The sequence below is a fragment of the Eumetopias jubatus genome, unplaced genomic scaffold, assembly GCF_037043125.1.
Source record: "Eumetopias jubatus isolate StellerSeaLion01/CBP00866 unplaced genomic scaffold, mEumJub1_p1.0 scaffold_17, whole genome shotgun sequence".
Classification (NCBI taxonomy): domain Eukaryota; kingdom Metazoa; phylum Chordata; class Mammalia; order Carnivora; family Otariidae; genus Eumetopias; species Eumetopias jubatus.
Window position 1 is genome coordinate 34,071,746 of NW_028274823.1, and position 18,955 is coordinate 34,090,700.

At 43.6% G+C, this 18,955-nt stretch overlaps 1 protein-coding gene across 3 annotated transcripts in view; it reads right to left on the reverse strand.

Moving 5' to 3' along the window:
• Positions 1-1,499: 1,499 nt before the first annotated feature.
• Positions 1,500-18,955, reverse strand: part of PLCE1 (phospholipase C epsilon 1) — a 289,717-nt gene continuing 272,261 nt past the window's right edge. For all 3 annotated transcript variants that reach the window (XM_028098722.2, XM_028098721.2, XM_088020229.1), the window contains 8 exons: positions 18,030-18,193; positions 16,440-16,701; positions 14,247-14,365; positions 11,937-12,065; positions 8,385-8,594; positions 3,688-3,846; positions 2,019-2,234; positions 1,500-1,688 (listed from right to left, as the gene is read on the reverse strand). In XM_028098722.2, coding sequence (XP_027954523.2) covers positions 1,500-1,688; positions 2,019-2,234; positions 3,688-3,846; positions 8,385-8,594; positions 11,937-12,065; positions 14,247-14,365; positions 16,440-16,701; positions 18,030-18,193 — 1,448 coding nt within the window. The remainder of the gene's footprint in view (positions 1,689-2,018; positions 2,235-3,687; positions 3,847-8,384; positions 8,595-11,936; positions 12,066-14,246; positions 14,366-16,439; positions 16,702-18,029; positions 18,194-18,955) is intronic.

Here is an 18,955-nt window from a genome sequence, read left to right on the forward strand (position 1 = left end):
TCCTGCAGCACGACGAGGGCTCCATTTGTGTGGAGAGTGAGGCCACCATCACTATGGAGGTCATAATAGAGGGGTATGTAAACCTGACATCTCTGATTCATTTGGTACTAAGTTCTTGATCGAGAAAAACAATATTTTAAATTTTCATTACTGTCCTTAACGGCGTATGCTCACAAACCCACTACCAAGATGAGTCATTCTCTCAAAGCTGGAGAGGCTCAACACTGGTGCTTAGTTCTAAAGCTCACTTGGCTTTTGGAGAAGGCACTGACTCTCATTGACCTGGGGCAAATAAGAAAGTCTGAAACTTTTAAAAATTAAGATTGTAGATGTATCTCGACAGAAAACGGGTGTTGAGCCTTCTCTGAGTGTGGCACAGCACGGCTTCGCCGTTCTGTGCATATTCACTATTATCCGATGTGTGATGTGGATTGCTGCCCTGGTTCCGCGAGTTCCTTCAGATGAGCCTTTACATACAGAACCTAAGTAACCTTGCACCTCTCAGGATAGTTGGATATGCCGATATTCTGGAGGGGATTTCCTGTATTTGGTCCCATCTGTTGTTTTGAAAGAGCTTTGTATGTGTGGTACAGGGCACCAATTATTTTAGGAGTTTCTCAAATGTAGAAACATGGGCTCAGTGTATTGGGCCTTCTTTTGTGCTCTTATAAATCAGATTAGGTCCTGCCAAAAGGTATCAATGAATTCTTTAATGTGAGCTTCTACAGTTTTATATAAGAAATTCCTTATTGTGATAAAGGCAGACGATGAAGCCCTGCAGTGTGAGCCTCAATGCCTTTGCTAGGCTAGCAGTCTCAATTTTAGAACTACAATGGTGCAGGTAAAGAGTGGGCTTTAATAATCCCTTGGGTTCATTAAGAAGTAAAAAAATATATATGTGCTTGGTTTCCTCATGTTGTTTTTTTTTTTTTAATTTGGGTTCCATATAATCTTTTAAGATGGAACAAAGTTTACTCTGGATACCAAGCAGCGGGTAGGCAACCAAAGGCTGAGTTTACTGCAGTTTCCAGATAGAGGCTGTTACACAGTTTGAATGCCAGATTTTTATTTTTTAATTGAGGCAGACCAAGGTGAGGTTGTTGAGGCTAAATCAAACCTCAAAATAGACAGCATGAAACTAAAAAATCCAAAGGAATGAAAGCTGAATGACCCAAAGCAATCTTTTGAGAATATTTGTGTTAGCGACGGTTAAGGCAGTTCTAGGTCTGATAAAATAAAGCTGATGTAGTAGTTTGGGCAAGTTGGTTGTCTTCTTGGGGCCTTCGTTTGGCCATCTACAAAACCAGTCGGTCTAAAATTATAAATACTGAAGGTACATGGATCTTCAGAGCCCCTTTCCTGTTTTTAGGTACGATTCCTATCTGCCTTTGGGACATCGTCCTCTGGGCCTGCTGTGCCTTACACAGTAGGGTAAGTGGGCCCCCATTTCAGAATGGCGCAATGACTCGATCTATCTGGGTAAAACGTGCCAACCTTGGTTATTGTCGGTACTCTGTGGTGTCACTGGAGGGCAAGCTGCCCACCAGTTTCTCCTCCTTGGTTTGGACATTTTCTGAGGCCAAGACCTGAGAAGGTGATGTGAGTCCTCGGGGCTGTTTAGTTGACTTGGTGAACTTCTTGAATTCACTTGCAAAAGAAATGCCTTTTCTTTTGTCTTCTCGGGATGCCTGTGAAAAAAAAGAACCTTCCATGGGTATAAGGTGAAAGCCGGGATCCCCAGTCACCTGACACGCTATCATGGAGCCCTTCCCTCTTTTTCTGTAGTAGGTAGAGCTTTAGGAAGAAGTGCTGAGGGAGTCCCCTCTCAGGGCTGCTTACCCACAGTGGGGAGTACATTTCTTTTCATGTAGTGAAAGTGAAGCCAAACCATTTTCTCCCAACTATATCCCTTGCCTCAGAAACTTTCTCCTAGATTTCATAAGTTCCCAGATTTGATTACCACCTGGTTATGAGTATCAAGTGCTTTGTGGAGAGAGCAAAAGAACTTTGAACTTTACCTGCACCTGCTCCTTTAGCTTAAGGATGAATTTTCCTGCACCTTTCCACTTGCTTTGGGCTTGAAACACACACTCCTGATCCAAAAGAACCCGCTGGGAGGACTTCGGGGTGGAAGACTTCTTGGTAGCGTCTTTCACCACCTCTTCCAAAAGCACGTAGTCACTCGGGTTGGGGTTGCTCAGGATGCTATAGGAATATTTGGCTTTGCATAAGGTCTGAAAGAGAAGTTACGGTCCACTGAATACACGGTATCTCCAACACTTGGCATTCATTCTGAATGAAACTTGAAGGTGGGAAAATGTCACAGACTTTTAGAGAAGGAGGGGATCTTTCTCAGATTGTATCGTCCCATTCCTCAGTTTATGTTTGCGTAGTTGTCACTTGTAATTGGCTTCACAGCAGACCGTGATTTAGGTATTATTACCCCATTTTCAGACAAGGAAACTTAAATGTATAGAGATTAAGCAGACTCCAGAGAATGCACAGCTAATGAGTAACAGAATAAGGATGTCGACTGGGTTTTCTACATGCACCAAAGCTCATAGACATGAAGGTCACACAGAACAGGAGGGGCAGAATCTTGACCCTCAGGAGCCTCTCTATCACAGAGTCTTGGGTGTGGAAGGCATTTTAGTAATTTACGCGGTCTCACTTTTCATTTAATACAAGATCATCTTTCATTTATACATTTATTTGCTCATCAAATGTTTAGTGAGGGCCTTCTGTGTCACAGATACTGTATTATACTTTGGGGAGATAAAGGTGAAAAAAACCAAACAAACATATGTCTGGGTTCTCTTGGACTTTCAAACTCTACTAAGGAGGCAAATTTTAACCACATCATTGTGTAATAATAGCAGATAGCACTTAAACGGTGTTTACCAGGTGCTAGGCATTGTACACCTTACATATATTTACTGACTTGATCTTCACAACAACTGTGTGTGGAAAGGACTATTATACAATCTCCATGTTGTAGGTGTAGTAGCTTACCACAGAGTATATAATATAGTGTGCTGGAGCCAACTGGAATGGGCTAGGTGAAATCAGACGTGGTGGGAGTATCCACACAACAGAAATTGACAAATACTAAAAATCAGTTTGGCTCTTTTTTTCCCTTAAGACAGCCAGTCTACCAGCACACCACTGGAACTGAGGCACTAAGAAGGACAGCTGGGATTTAAACCTGGAGCAGTTTGATTTAGTGTCTGTGTGTTAACCATTATGGCTACACCACTTCTCAACTGGGTATTTAATAAACCCTGACGAGGCTTGAAGGAAGGAGATACAGTTCTTTGAAACCATGTACACAAAGAAGCATGACTTAGAGGAGGGAGAGGGCCAGAGAAGGCCTCCAGCATGTCCTCTGTAAGATCTTTGAGAAACAGTCACCAGGGACTGGCTTAGGCATTTCTGGGCCAATGAAATTACTATGTGGAGCCCCCTCCTAAATCTGTTATCAACACTTCCACAGAGAGCCAGACTCATGATAGATACTAGGCAAGTGTCTGTTGAAGGAATGAACTAGCATGTCCCAACCTAGAGGCACACTCTCCCTTTTCAGATCCCCATTGTTCTAGAACTTCTCATAAAATGAGCTGACATCTGATTTATGCCAGTGATTTACACTGAGGAGCAGACCGAGGAGAGCAAGGGTGAGGCTTTCACCTGCTGAATGACATCCTGCGCAGTGCTGACACGGGGTGCTTTGATGACTGTTCGAGGTTGCTCTGGAGAAACGTCATGCACTTGGACAAAGAAACTCTCCTCCTCGGAGTTCAAGATTACCTCCTTGTCATCTTGAACAATGCTTCTCTCTTCTAGGTTCTATGTTAAAAAAGAAGAAAAGTATGAGTAAATGGTAAGATGATGTAGAGCAAGAAAGAAAAACCCAGTGAAAACGTGAGCTGTATCTGGGCAATGTTGGAAACTATTTCTCAGCTATTTCATACACTAGTTAATAGTTCATAAACGATTCTACAAGGATATCCATGTCTTCTGAGAGGAAGAAAGTAATGTAGGTATTTCTGCTGATGTTGACAGACTGGTAAGTTCTGGCTTACGATGAGCCAGTAGATCTGCTCCTACTACCTGTGGATTTTGAGTCCAAGTCACTGTAGATACATTTGTACAAGGACAACATACCATATTGCCAATGACCAAAAGCCAAATAAGAACACAGTAAATTACATTTAAGAGAGAGCCCATCCATTCCCTACACAGGCCTTGGGCAGTTAAGAAATACTAGACAATCTGAACATGAAGCATGCAAACTGACCCTCAGCCAGGCTGGATGGATAGAACCAGCAGTGAAAAGGCTGAAATGACGGCTGGAGGTAGGACACACTGAAACGAATATTGACAAAATTCTCAATAATTATGAGAATTGGTCATCAGGTTAATTGGCTTTTGGTGAACTGGCTTTCAGTAAATTTTACACATGTAACTATATATTAAATATATATTTAGATTATAGATACATGAATCTTATTGAAATTTTCGAAACAGTATAGAAATATATCAATAAAAAGCCAAACTTTCCCCATTATCACCTCCCCCCAATCTCATTCTCCACAAAAACCCCATTGTTGTTAGGTTATATATGCTTCTAAACATCTGCTATGGATCTGTGTATTTTTGTGTATGTGAACACATATATACAATGAAACCCTGGAATTATGTGAATTTAGATATAATATCGTGGAATGGCTCCTGTTTTTTGTTAGCCCCATTCTCAAATGAAAGGTAGCTTACAGTTCTCTTCTGCAAGGGGGCGGTCTGAAGGGGGAGGGGCAACCCCATCTCAGGAAGTGAGCATTTAGCAGAAAGGTCCTTCGATCTCCAACAGTCTCCTAGCCTAATCTCCTCAGATCAAGGCACTGAAATGGTGCTAACTAACCAGAAAAATCCAGGAATCACTGCCACACTCCTGGAGGTTCCAACCAGCCATAGGACCCAGAATTGTCTCCATTGATATTAAAGTCAGAATGGATAACTGCCACCAGGTGGCGCCAAACTGCAGCCAGGACCAGAAAGGACTGGTTCCTGGAGTTTCTTGCCAACCAGCCCCACAGGCTCACTGCCATCATTTCATTAATCTTGTAATCATGGTTCCTACAATTTTCAGGACTGATGTTTTTGGACCCCATTTGTTATATTAAGGGTGTTGGGCAGGGGAGAGTTACTGTCTGTTTTTATTATATAAACGCCATATAATGTTCTGCAACTTTTTTGTCTCCGCTTAAAAGATTGTGGTGTTCATTTCATGTCACTTCTTAAGAGATTTTAGTTGTGTAATATGTCACTGTGTTGATCATAATATATTTAACCAGTTGGAGAGTGGGGTTGGGTGGTAATTCATCTGACACAATTTATAATCTATCTTGAAAACCGGGAAGCAAGCAAGCATGAAAAAGAAAAAAAAAAGTTCTAACGGACACATAAAATACCCCAATAACTATGTAATAAACATGACTTTTAAGAGAGCTCCTTGGAGCCTCACTCAGAGTTTATTTATTTCCAAGGAGCTTTCTGCCCACATTAGAAGGCACAGGTTATGACCAGAATAACGGCCCTCACTTGTAGCTCTTTATAGCTTACTAAGCATTTTTCTACATATTGTCTATATGTTTGGCATGAGTCTCATGTTAATGTTTTTTTCAATCAGGCACAGTAGTTTCTCTTACAGATTTACAAATTAGGGCACAGAGGTTTACAGAAGTTAAATGAGCTGTCCAAGGTCATCTAATTTGTGGCAGAGCCAGGTCTGTCTGATTTCAAATCCAGCAGGTGTCCCGGGAGGGCATACTGACCACAGGAAGATGTGATCCTGACAGCCTGAGAGCCTAGAAGACAAGAAAACTATAAAAAGGCAGGCAGGCAGAGATCAGAGGTCATGGATGGCAGTTTGGGGACTTTGAATATATGGACAAACTGCTTATTCATCTCACTAGTTCCACAGAATGAAATACATGGAAATACTTAGAGCCCAAATCTATCAACTATGCTAGTATCTGCTTGCATTCAATAATTGTTGAATTCATTTATTCAGTCAGTAAATATGTACTGTGTACGACTATGTACCAGGTCAACCTAAACACTTTAAATGTGATTTGTTATCTTAGCAGACACATGTCAGTCATTTAAAAAATCTCCTCCCCACGCCTGGGTGGCTCAGTCGGTTAAGCATCTGCCTTCAGCTCAAGTCATGATCTGGGAGTCCCAGCACCGATCCCTGCATTGGGGGGCTCCCTGCACAGCGGAGAGTCTGCTTCTCCCCCTGCTCATGCTCTCTGTCTCGCTCACTCACACTCTCTTTCAAACAAATAAGTAAATAAATAATCTTAAAAAAAAAAATCTCCTCCCCACAAAGGCATTATACAGGAGAGATTGCTGTATTCTCCCCATCAGAAAATGCTTATTAGCCTTCCCTAATTTATCCCCCTTAATCTTCAAAATGCTTCTCTTCCACCAGCCCTTATGAAATATTTATTCCTGAGGTCTTTACAGCCTGTTTTCATATACATTTCAAAGAATTTATTTATTTATTTATTTATTTATTTATTTATTTATTTATTTAAGAGAGTGCCAGTGAGGGGAAGGGCAAAGCGAGAGGGGCAAAGAGAGAGGGACAAGCTGACTCCATGCTCAGCGCGGAGCCCCACTCGGGGCTCCATCCCAGGACCCTGAGATCATGACCTGAGCCGAAATCAAGAGTCGGACGCTTAACCGACTGAGCCACCCAGGCGCCCCTCACAAACATTTTAAATCGCATGTGGGCATTCCTCTCCCCAGCCCTTGTAGCCATATGGCGCCATGGCTTCTCTACACTCTGCAGCCTGCCCGTGTTCTGCTTGCTGCCGACTGCTGCCCCCATAGTGCTGGGCACTGACACTGACTGGAAAGCCACAGATGTGAGTGCTTTCTGTGTCTCACCCTGTCATGATTTAACCTCTGTGAACCTCCATTTTCTTATGTGTGAAATGGCTTCCATTCTGTCACGAGGTCATTCAAAAGTGGTGAGTGAGAACTTTAAACACAGTAAATCATCATGCAGTTATATGGTTTGAAAATTCACTTGCTGACATCATCACTTAAAGGATACTTTTTTTTTTTACATGTAGCTGGAGAAGGAGGCAAGACAATGAGAAATAATAAGAAAAAATGTAGAGAGAAACTGAAGATGGCTTCCAAAGTCCAGCTAAGCCCTCTGATATTTTCTCATAAAGCTATAATTATTAGAACTGCTTGTTAACTGTCTGCAATGTGTAAGTCTGATAGGGTGAGGAGGCTAGGGAGACAATTACGTTTCCTTGCCTAAATGAAGTGTCCTTTTATGGTCTAAGGCAAGGTCAGAAGGAAAGACGGCGGCTCTGGTTTCCCAGAGCAGATGTTGGGGTTCTGTGGAGGATGTACGCCATGTTCACAGCTCGGTGCACAGTGAAAAATTAGCACATGATGCTGAAAATTGGCTCTTTATCATCTCCACTGTGTCCCAACATCATGGACCTCCGATGGGCATTTTACCAAGCAAGCTCTATTATGTGCCCCAAAGGAGCAAGATTTTGTGCCCAGAACAGGGCTTGGCTCATAGTAGGTGCTCAGTTACTATTTGTTACTCAACTCCTTCATTATTGACATATCACGACGCATGACTGTCTATGGGTGGAGCAATGACTTTATACGTAATTTTAAAAAATGGCGGGAAGTTGGTGAGCTCTTATTATTCTGGGGAAAAAAAAATCAGTGCTCCATTCACAGACTCCAACAGGAGCTAACCAACGTAGAGTTGACACACAGTCACTGAATTGTTTCCTTCATGGGAATGGCTTTGGGAATGTTAGTGAATGTAATGTTAATTTTTACTCATTCTGACTGAGGCTGAGAGATTATTCTTGCTGTGTGTGAAGTTACAGAGTATTTTCAAAGGACTACTATTGTTTTACCTAGAAGCACAGGATCTTTTATTAGCTAAAACTTTTAATAGGTGTGAACAGGAAGGTAAGCAGTCTCCAAAGGTAAAATACCAATGGGACTAGCATGACAGTACCGTGACGCTTACGACAGTGTTCACGCAGAAATCAAATCCTGGACCCACAGCTGATGGCATGCATAAGGAATCCTTTGAGTTCTTGCTCCCCCCGCTCTTTCTGTTTTTTTGCAAAGGATGGTTTTTAGACTGGGTTTCTGTAACTTAGAGATAACATTCTGAATACGTGCAGAAGAATAAAATCACTTCTCTACATTTACTTAAGAAGAACAACAGAAATCAAGTTGCAATTATAAGAAATTCTGAATGGAGGGAGGTGGCCAGTGGTGAAGTGGTTCATCACATACTGTGTTGTTATGGTGTTGGACACACTTACTTCCTGCTGGGTTTTTAAGACAATCCTGCCAACATATCCTTCCTCTGGAAACCAGCTGCTTAAAATCTGCATGATCTCTTCTTCTGGACCGATGGCTCTTTGGAATGGTTGTTTCCTGCATTCATTTTTTTCTTTAGATATAAAATATTTTTCTTCCATCAAAAAATAGTCTGTGACAATAGGTTTGGTGTCTTGTTCAGTAGTCAGAATCTAAAGAAAAAGCAAAGGCAAAACTTTAATTCAAAATAAGCCTATTTTTCCGGTGCCTGGGTGGCTCAGTCAGTTAAGCATCTGCCTTCAGCTCAGGTCATGATCCCAGGGTCCTGGGATCAAGTCCTGCATCAGGCTCCCTGCTCTGCGGGAAGCCTGCTTCTCCCTCTGCCTCTCTTTCTCTCTCTCTTTCTCATGTCTCTCATGAATAAATCTTAAAAAAATCCCCCCAAAACCAAAATAAACTACTTTTTTAAGATTTTATTTATTTGATAGAGACAGAGCGAGAGAGGGAACACAAGCAGAGGGAGTGGGAGAGGGAGAAGCAGACTCCCCGCTGAGCAGGGAGCCTGATGTGGGGCTCGATCCCAGGACCCCGGGATCATGACCTAAGCCGAAGGCAGGTGCTTAATGACTGAGCCACCCAGACGCCCCTAAAATAAACTTTTTTTACAGAGAACAAACTGATGGTTACCAGAGGGGAAGTGGGTGGGGGGATTAATGGTACACTTATCATGGTGAGCACTGAGTAATGTATAGAATTGTTGAATCATTACATTATTGTACACCTAAAATCAATATAACACTGTCTATACTTGAATAAATACACACACACACACACACACACACACACACACCTGAAATAAGCCTATTTTTATGGTGTTTACATAGGTTCGATGTGCCATTTATAAGTGAGACCTACTCTGCAGCATTGCATAATTCTTCCTGGAAGACCTAAGAACTCTTATGTCCAAGAAGGATTGTTTATGTTCATTCTGGGCAACGACACAATTTATTCATAATCCCCAGACAGCATAACTATTTTTCCCACAGCTGGAATGAGAGCTCCTACTGAATTACCAACTTGAGGCTTCTCAATCTATGCATTTAGCTCTCTGTGATCTTGTCACTCAGGACCAGTGGCAAAGACCCTAATACAGCTTTTACCATCATCCGTTTTTCTCAGGTTGGAAATGCTTGTCTTCTAATCTCATCTGATCTAAGTTCCTGGGAATTCTCCTTTCAATTAACTCTTGACACTGTGCCTACAAGCTTGTTTTCTTTGTTGGCGACAGACCCTGGGCGGTCAAACAGAGCAGCCGAGATGAGGCTCTGGAGTCAGACAGACCTGGGTCTGAGGTCTGCCATTAATATTTATTGGCTGTGAGGGGTTGGGCAAGATATTTAACCCCTTGGAGGCTGTTTCCCCATCCATAAAATGGGAATAGTAAGAGTAACAGCCTTGTTGTATGACAGAGGCACCGGTTATGAAGCATGATGCAGGCATGTTATGAGAACTCAGTAAACACTAGCCATCGCTACGGCTCCTCTGGCTGACGCATTGCTTCACACTCATAGGTTACTGTCAAAAGGCTCAACTCCAAGTGGGGACAGAGAAAGCTGCCACCATCTGGCTTGGATTAGGCAAACACCCTTCTCCTTGCCCCCTCAATGATGCAACTACCAGAGTCAACACTTGGCACTGTTTTGTCTCGCTTGGAGGAAAAGCAGAGTGAGCCAAGGATGGTGGAGGCAGAAGATTCTCAGGAAGACACTGTTCCCTTCACTCCAGTACTTGGGTCTATAATCAATGCTGGGCTTTGGCTCCTGTGGGGGCAACACAGCTACTACAACAGGTAATTCAGGATGTGAAGCTTCTAGGAGTGGGTCAGTGGGTCCTGTCACCCCCATGAGAGGGCTGGCATCACTCCCTCCTCAGTCCGGCTTTATATCCATGGCATTATTCACATGGGGTGACAATAAAGTAATGGGCTACTTTTTTGTGGGTGGTCTATGGAAATACTGCCGTACTTAATATTTTCATAATAGAGTCTCCAAATCCTCAATAATACTTTGTGATAGTGGACACTGAAGTTCATGGCTGATTGCTTTAAAAAACAAAAACAAACCCAAAAAACATACCCCCCCCCCGAGTCTTGGTAGTAGCTTCTGTTTGATAGTCTATGAAATCCGGCACTTAAGCTGTTTCCTCTGATTTTAAGTCAATTATAAAATGTTGGGCAAAATGTTGCCTGTCCATAGAGACTTCCTCTCAAAAACCAGAACTATTTATTACTCTTACTCTGTACGGTTGTTTCACTGGTTTTTAATCTCTAACCTCACCCCATACATTCTATGATGCCAGCTACATTTCATCATACACCCTAACTTCAGAGAGAGCCTAAGGGTCACTCCTCTTGGTCACTGCTCCATTGGTCTATCTCCAAGGAGGAGAAGGGATTCTGAATTGGGTTAGGGATAAAATAGTCTGTGAGGATGTTAGGTCACTGTGCCAAGCAGGGGTGGAGCTTTTGGTGTGAAGAGAAAAGACATTACACATGGGTTTGCCCGTCCTTTTGAGGAGCTGCCTCCCTCCAGATGCTGTTTTGTTCCCGGCTTCCTCACCTGGACATGTCCTCCCATGGGGCAGTGGCCTACAGAACGCAACAGAGATCTCTGGGGGATCCCGAGCAGAAGTGGGACCACATGAAGGGACTCAGGCCAGGCCTGCTGCAGGGTTTGGGGCAACAGGCTTTCGTCCTTGTGTCAGGCCCTGCTGGCCTCTTTGTACTACTAGAGGGGTGGTACCTCAAGGGTTGAGATGAAGTGCCAGGGGAAGACCGACAAGGGGGCTGCTCAACATGCTCAACATGCAAATAAAGGCCTAAGGCTGGAGGGGCTGAAGATGTCTTGGCCATGTGCTCCATCCTGATGCTCTAAAACTTTTTTTTTTTTTTAAAGACTTTATTTTATTTATTTGAGAGCACAAGATGGGGTAGGGTCAGAGGGAGAAGCAGACTCCCCGCTGAGCAGGGAGCCCGATGTAGGACTCGATCCTGGGACTCCAGGATCATGATCTGAGCTGAAGGCAGTTACTTAACCAACTGAGCCACCCAGGCGCCCTGATGCTCTAAAACTTTGATCCAACTTCTAGGATGGCAAACAAACTTCATTCGGCTTGTGTGCGAATTCTGATTGATTAGTAAGCTCTGCATTAAAAAGGGAGATGGGGCCTGGGTCTAGGTTTAGAGGGAAAGAGTACACATGCTTGGAGAGCTACTTATTCTGGTCTTTATCCTTCCTGAGCCCCAAGTTTTTACATGTTTGAAGAACTGTTAAAAATTCTTTTCTACAGGTTAGCTTGTCTAGTGGTACTAAGTTCCCCCAGTTCATTCTTAGGGTGGATCTGTTTTGAATTACACAAATAACCAAAAGGCAGATCATTGTGGACTTTGTGTCTTATGTTTTTATGTTTACACATGCATTTACACACACACACACACAAACACACTCATATATAGAGATGTTGGATTCTCCCAACCATGGGCATGGTGTACTTACTTGTTGGAGAAGCTGCTTTGCCTTGGTGCCTCCATTTATGGAGAAAACAGTAAAGGGCTCTGGACCCGGGACCCCATGCACTGTGACTCTGTGAGTCTGCAAACATTTTCTTTCTTCTGTATTAAACATCTGTCAAGGAAGATCACATGGTGTCTCATACATTCTCATTCTCAAGTTATTTCTAGGCTATATTCAATGGAGAAGTGCTAGTTCTTAGAAGTCTGTAGGGGGACATGTAAGTGCAAAAGAAGACCATTCTTCTATAACCTGATGCATCTGTTTGTGGTTGAAGAGGCCATGGTGCATCTTCCTTAATAGTCTAGTGAGGATATTAGCAGCATACCACCAAAATAATAGTTTATTTTAAGTAATAGTGACTCTTTCCATCCTAATTAGGAGACTGATATTATCTGAAATATATATTACTTATGATGAACTGACCTCCAACAGTGTCTGTTGAGTTCCATCTCTCTTTAGGGTCCTGGGTTAGCATTTTGGTTGGTAAGATGATAGATAGAATATTATGGCCTTGGAGAGCTCACTGCCCAGGCACACAAATAATTATAAAATGAAAAGCATTTCTGTTTTAGGAAAAGCTGGGGGTGTAACTATGACTTTTTGAGCATTTTGTTTATTAAGATATATTCATTCAAAATACAAAATTCACTGATGGAGAGCTGAATCAGACATGCCTGGCCTTGGAATTATTATTTTATTTTATTATTATTTCTGTCCCCAGAAAGAGGACAAAACCTCCATAAAAACCTCTAAAAGATGGGGTTCTGAGAGCTTCTGGGTTGGTGAACACATCAGGATGCCAGGAGGCTCTGCACCCACTCTCCCTAGACGTCGTCCCATGTATCTCTTACATTTGGGTGCTCCTGAGTTGTATCCTTCATAATAAACTGGTAATAGTAAAGCATGTTTCTGAGTTCTGTGAATGATTCTAGAAAATTCCTGAACCTGAGGAGGAGGTTGTGGAAAACTCCCAAATTTATAGGTGGTCAGTCAGCAGTACCAGTGACAGCCTGGGACTTGCCACTGGCACCTGAAGTGGGGACAGTCCTATGGGACTGACCCCTTAACTTTGGGATCTGATGCTAAGTCAAGGTAGATGGTGTCAGAACTAGATCGAAAAGCGGGACACCCAGCTGGTGTCAGAGCTGAAGTAGCGTCGGAAAAGACACCACGTATTTGGTGTCAGAAGTGCTGTGAGGAACAATGGTTCATTCATGGCACGTGTGGCATATCTATTGCTAATAGGTATCGAGGGCAACCGACCCTGAATCCCGCACTAAGCCTGCCTCACCTTGTGAAAGCATCTGATTCTTGCCCTTAGGTACCAGGCAGCCCTGCCCCTGCTACCCAGTCCTCTGCACACGTACAGGCAATGCCTCCCTCCACCTTGGCCAAGGTGCTGTTCTCGACCCTGGCCACACACTGAAGGGAAAGGGAGGAGAACCTAAGGAAATGAGGTCAGGACAGAGAGAGAAGACACTGATGAGGTGAGGGGAAGAGAAGCAGAGAAGAAAGCTGGGGGATTTATAGGTGGCCACGGCAGTGGCCAACCAGCGCCATTTGTGAGCATACACGGTGCCTTTCCACAGGTTGTTAGCACTATGTTGAAAGATAGGATTGATGCAACGGTGAACAGATGATTAAGCATGTAAAGAGGTAATCAATGGGCACCCTTTAAAATTCAGCTTTAAAGGGCAAGATAATGGAATCAACCGGTTAATTAAAGCAGTGCTACTTAGGTAAACAACCCTGCATTACTGGGGTGAGTACTGGTCCAGTGGTTCTCGAACTTCAGTGGGCATGGAACTTACATGGGGAGCTTGTTAAAACAGAGACTCCGCAATGGTGGCCCTCTCTGTGGTGTTCTGTCTCATTTCCAAGAGGGCCGATTCTGCATCTGCCCATGCTTGGCTTGCTTAGTCCTTTCCCCATGTCGTTATTTTGGGTTCATCCCCCCGGCAGGCACTATTATGTACTCATGAAGAACATGGGCTTTGTCACTAGAATAACTTGGATTTATTGCTGTGTGACCTCAGGTATACTTAGCTTAGCTCTGATCTTCCTCCTCTATGAAGTGGAGATCAATAGCGATTTCACGAAGTTATTGAGAGGATTAACTGAGGACAGATGTAAAGTGCTTAGAAAGTGTCAAGGGCCAGACGTTATTGTGACTATCACTTCCACTGCTACCTAATCAATAACTCTGATGGACCAGGTTCCTGTGCCACAAGAAAGCCTACCCCCAGCATAGCAATCCTTGCAAATGTGCTGAGTGAAACAGAACTTCATTACCAAAGAGGCTGGCACGGCACTGCTGGAGGAATTTTCTTCCATCCTTCTGCTGTTTATGAATAAACTAGAGATTTCCAAGACTTCATTGTGGAGGTTTCGTAGCTGAAGATGCCGATATCCTGAAATAATGCAGAATTGGGAGAAACCTGTTAGCCACGCACCCCAGAGCTCCGCACAGAAGACACCGCAGGGAGGGCAGTCAACGGTCGGCGGAAATCAGGCCTTGCGACTGGTGGGGAGTGGCAGCCAGGAGATGCCTTTTCGTCGGCAGACTGCTGCCCCTGGGGACAGTTCTGGATCATCCAGTGGCAACCAACCTGTCTAGGTACTGTTTCTAACATAGACTCAAACCGGAAATCCTAAAAAACAAAATATACTAGGAAAATCTGACCATCTCTGTATCAAGTCATCTACAGTCACTGTTTTACAAATATTCCCTCTTAGAACAGTTTTAGTGATAATATTCCAACAATAGGGGGTTGGCTAAGTAAGTTATGGTGTGAATGTCTGTATAAAATGGAATAACAAGCAGCCAGTAAAAGTGGTGATGAAGATGCATGGCTATCAACATGAGAATTTGCTCCCTACATACATCAGGAAGTGAAAACCAGTAAGGTGCAAAGCACTAAGATTAGTAGGAAGCCTATTTGTTAAAAATATACATTATGTAATATGTATATGTATGCCTATTACATATAGTATGTAAATACATGGGCAGAAAAACAAAGCCTGCAAAAGAAATACACCAAAAGTGATGGTTTTGGATGGGAAATGGATGGTTAAAAAGAATTGTTTTTGCTTCTCTGTACTTTCTCATATTTCTGTAATAACTCTTATGAACTGAATTGTGTCCTCCCCAAATTCTTATGTTGAAGCTCTAACTCCCAGGATCTCAGAATGTGACTATATCTGGAGGTAGGGCTTTTAAAGAGGGTTAGGGCCTTTAAGGAAGTTAAAATGGGTCATTAGGGTGAACCCTAAACCAGTATAATTGGTGTCCCTGTAAGAAGAGATTAGCACAAAGACCGAAAGAGACACCTGGAGCCATGCACACAGACGGAGGGACAACCATGTGAGGATACAGCGAGAAGGTGGTCGTCTGCAAACCAGGGAGAGAGGCCTTGGGAGAAACCAATCCCGTCAACACACTGATCTGCAGAAGTGTGAGAAAAGACACGTCTGCTGTCTAAGCCCCCAGTCTGTGGTGTTCTGTTATAGCGGCCTGAGCTGACTAAGGCAGTGACCATGGCTGCCTGCACGGTGCGGAAGAAAAACAGGGAAAGAACAAACTGTAGGAGCCCGTCACATGCTTGTGGCAGTTTGTGGTTGTGGGAAGAAGTACTAGAACCTTGGTACTCAGAGCAGACCTGCAGGTGGGCATCCCTGGGAGCTTGTTAGCGATGCAGAATCTCATGCCCCACCCCAGACCTACTGAGTCAGAATCCGCATTTTATTACCAAGAGTCCCAGGAGACTCTGATACACATCAAAGTTTGAGGAGCAGATACAGCTGGGCCGACTGGGGCCGCAAGCAGAAGCTGCAGGAGAGCGCAGCTAGGCTGCACCACCTCAGGCCAACAGCTCCGGCCTTGGCTCAGCGTTCTCCATCTGCCCCTGCTCTGCCCCCCACACCCAGCCCGGCTTCCGACCCTGGACGTGGCTGGGGCCTACTCCCACCACGGCCTGCCAATGCCACGAGCACACCTCAGCCCACCTCTCAGCCTTTTTTTTTTAATTTTTAAATTTTTTTAAAGTAAGCTCTAGACCCAACGTAGGGCTTGAACTCAGGACCCCCAGAACAAGAGTCCCCTGCTCTACTGACTGAGCTACCAGGCGCCCCTGGGGATCCTCTCCTAACGTCAGTCCTTGCTCTAAACCCGCCAGGGTGTGGTGGGCGCTACTGGGAAGGGGCATACGGGAGCATAAACCTGCCTCCCCACACAAGCAGAAGCAAAGGCCGCACTCTTAGGGGATGTTGTCAACACCTCCGATTTTAGGATAATGTAAAAGAAAATTCTCTTTTGAGATGTGCATCAACAATGTTCAAATCTGTATTATTTCTTTGTGCCTCTTATTTTAACTTCGTGCTATGGAAGTTTTAAACCCACACAAGTTGAAGGAAGAGCATAATGAACTCCGGGGCATCCATCACTTAGCTACAATAATGATTAGCATTTTGACAATTTTACTCTACCTCGTTTTAAAGCCTTGAGTGGGATGATTCTCTGAGCGGTTACGGCTGAGCTGTTGTTTTCCACAACAGCAAAACGAAGAAATATGAGGTCTTCAAAGTGAACCCGGAAGAGAAACTGTTCATTCCACATGGGGTTCAGAGTGTTCCGGTGGATGGGCTTTGTGCGGAAGTGGCAGCTGTCTAGGGGCATGCCCAGCACGTCGACTTCGATACAGGGGCTCCCCGTGCCGCTGCTCGGACACACATTTTGACCAGAGACGATCTGAGGGGGAAGAAAGGATCTAAATCACCGAAGATGCAAAAGAAACAGAGCAATCTCTGTACCTCACTTCTTCCCTCCACCTAGAGGGACAGAGAACACTCTGGAATGAACCCAGTAAATGGTTAATAAAGTTGCTAAAAAAAGAAGTGATTGTATTCAGGTCATCACATGACTGGAATCATGTGAAAGCCTATTTTGTCAACAGCATTCACCTGATTGTAACCCTTCAACTGTGAAAATGTTCAACTCCTTTCAAAAACCAAGCAATCAAGATAATTAAGTTTCTCAAGAAGACAAGAGAAGAGGGGACTATAGGCAATGTAACCGAGAATTGGTTCCTAACATTCTGTTCAAAAGGTTTTTGGTGGATGTATTTGATATACCCCAAATCTTTTTCTTGAAGAGTTGGGTTTTGGCGCAAGTCTCAGGGAATGTTGTTAAAAATCAATCCACAGCCTTCTGTAAGTAGATGGACTCTATGTGAGTCCAGCTGAAATGGTCAGACAGAAAGGGGCGGCTGCCCTCGTCTTGGGGCCAGAAGAAAGCAATTTGGGGGGGACACATGTGAGCGGGATCCCTCCCAGCTCTGAGGTGTCGTGAGCCCAGGCTGTCCGGCAGTCTTCCTTTGCAGCCAGACAAACAAGATGTGAACTTGGAGAGAAGAGGTAACTTCGTCCCTCTCTGCCTTTTCTATCACCATCCAGTGGCTTTTTCCCTCTATCAACTAAGTGGGAGTGAAAGAACAGGGAATAAATCTGGGTGATGAACTACCGGGGCTCAGCTGTTAGGGGCAGCCTGTGGAGTTCTGATGATTAGTTAATAGATAATAAAAGGAATAAGGAAAGGCCCAGTAATGATAGAGGTTAAGCTGCAAGGAGAAAAGATATTTAATAGATTTGTATATTGAGGCCTATCTGATCTTATAAGAACTTGTCAGAGTTTAAGATGATCTGCTCTAACCAGGAGCTCAACGTTTATGGGATCCACTCACAGTTATAATGCTCGAGGGCTGGAGGACAGAATTACCATCATCAATACACAGCTGAAGCAGGGACCTCATAAGTCCACCAACTGGGCTCTGGCAGATACAGGGCCTGGTGACAGCGTACCTAAACCGTAGCCACTGCTTTCTGAGAGGTAAAGACATGCTTTTGGGAACTAAATCTGCATGAACAAGACTGTGACATGAGACCTTTGTAATGCCTTGAATTCAAGACCAGACCAAGACTGTGACATGAGACCTTTGTAATGCCTTGAATTCAAGACCAGTTCATATTCAGGAAGGCTTACAGATCCTACTATATTCTGAAAACAGAGGCCATGCTTACAGTTAAGGAATAAATGGCAGGCTCCATGTTGTCCAGGTCTCTTTCCAAGGGCGAAAACTTCTGATACATGGGACAGTTCTTGTCCCACAGAACTGGGGGTTTTAGAACATAACCACAGCCACCGTTGGCCTCAAACATGGCAGCATTTAAATGTAAGGGCAGATCTGCAAAATAAAGTCAATATTGCTTGTTACTTGGTGGCTCATGTGTCATCTTACACATTTACTTTTAAGCTCAAAAGAACTTTGGATCCATTTTCCCCTAAGCTGAAGCATGAAGAAGAGATGACCATGCATTCACGGCACGGACTGAGTGCCTACTGCACCTGAGACACAGCTGGTGACAAGACGTGGAATCCGCCTTCACGGAGCTCACGCTCCATCCCACGTTCTGCCACTTAAAAACTCTTGCAAATAAAAATTCACAACATCCATCCGGAAAAATCCTGGAAATACCTCATTTTATACTGAATTTTAGAAAGGGATAATGGCATTTTCGTATCCCCATGCACCAACCATTGCAGACAATTGTATGAACAATTCTGGCTTTTTCAAATAGAAGATGAAATCTTAGGAATACAAGAGGGTATGTGCTATGGTGAGCGCTGTGAATTGTGTAAGACTGATGAATCACAGACCTGTACCTCCGAAACAAATAATACATTATGTGTTAAAAAAAAAGAAATAAACGCTTGTTTTAAATGAAAAAAAAAAAAGGCTAGAAGAGCCAGAAAAACACACCTTGTCTTTGAAATCTCAATTTCAACCCATAAATCACAATACTTCTACCTTTTTTTAATAATTGTAGTTCCATATGAAAACAAAATCATCACATGTGATCCACATGTACACAATCCCCTCAGTCCTCAATGCCTGGAACTCTCACAACAGCTTCCAATATTTGGGGGCCAAATTTTACTTGGCACC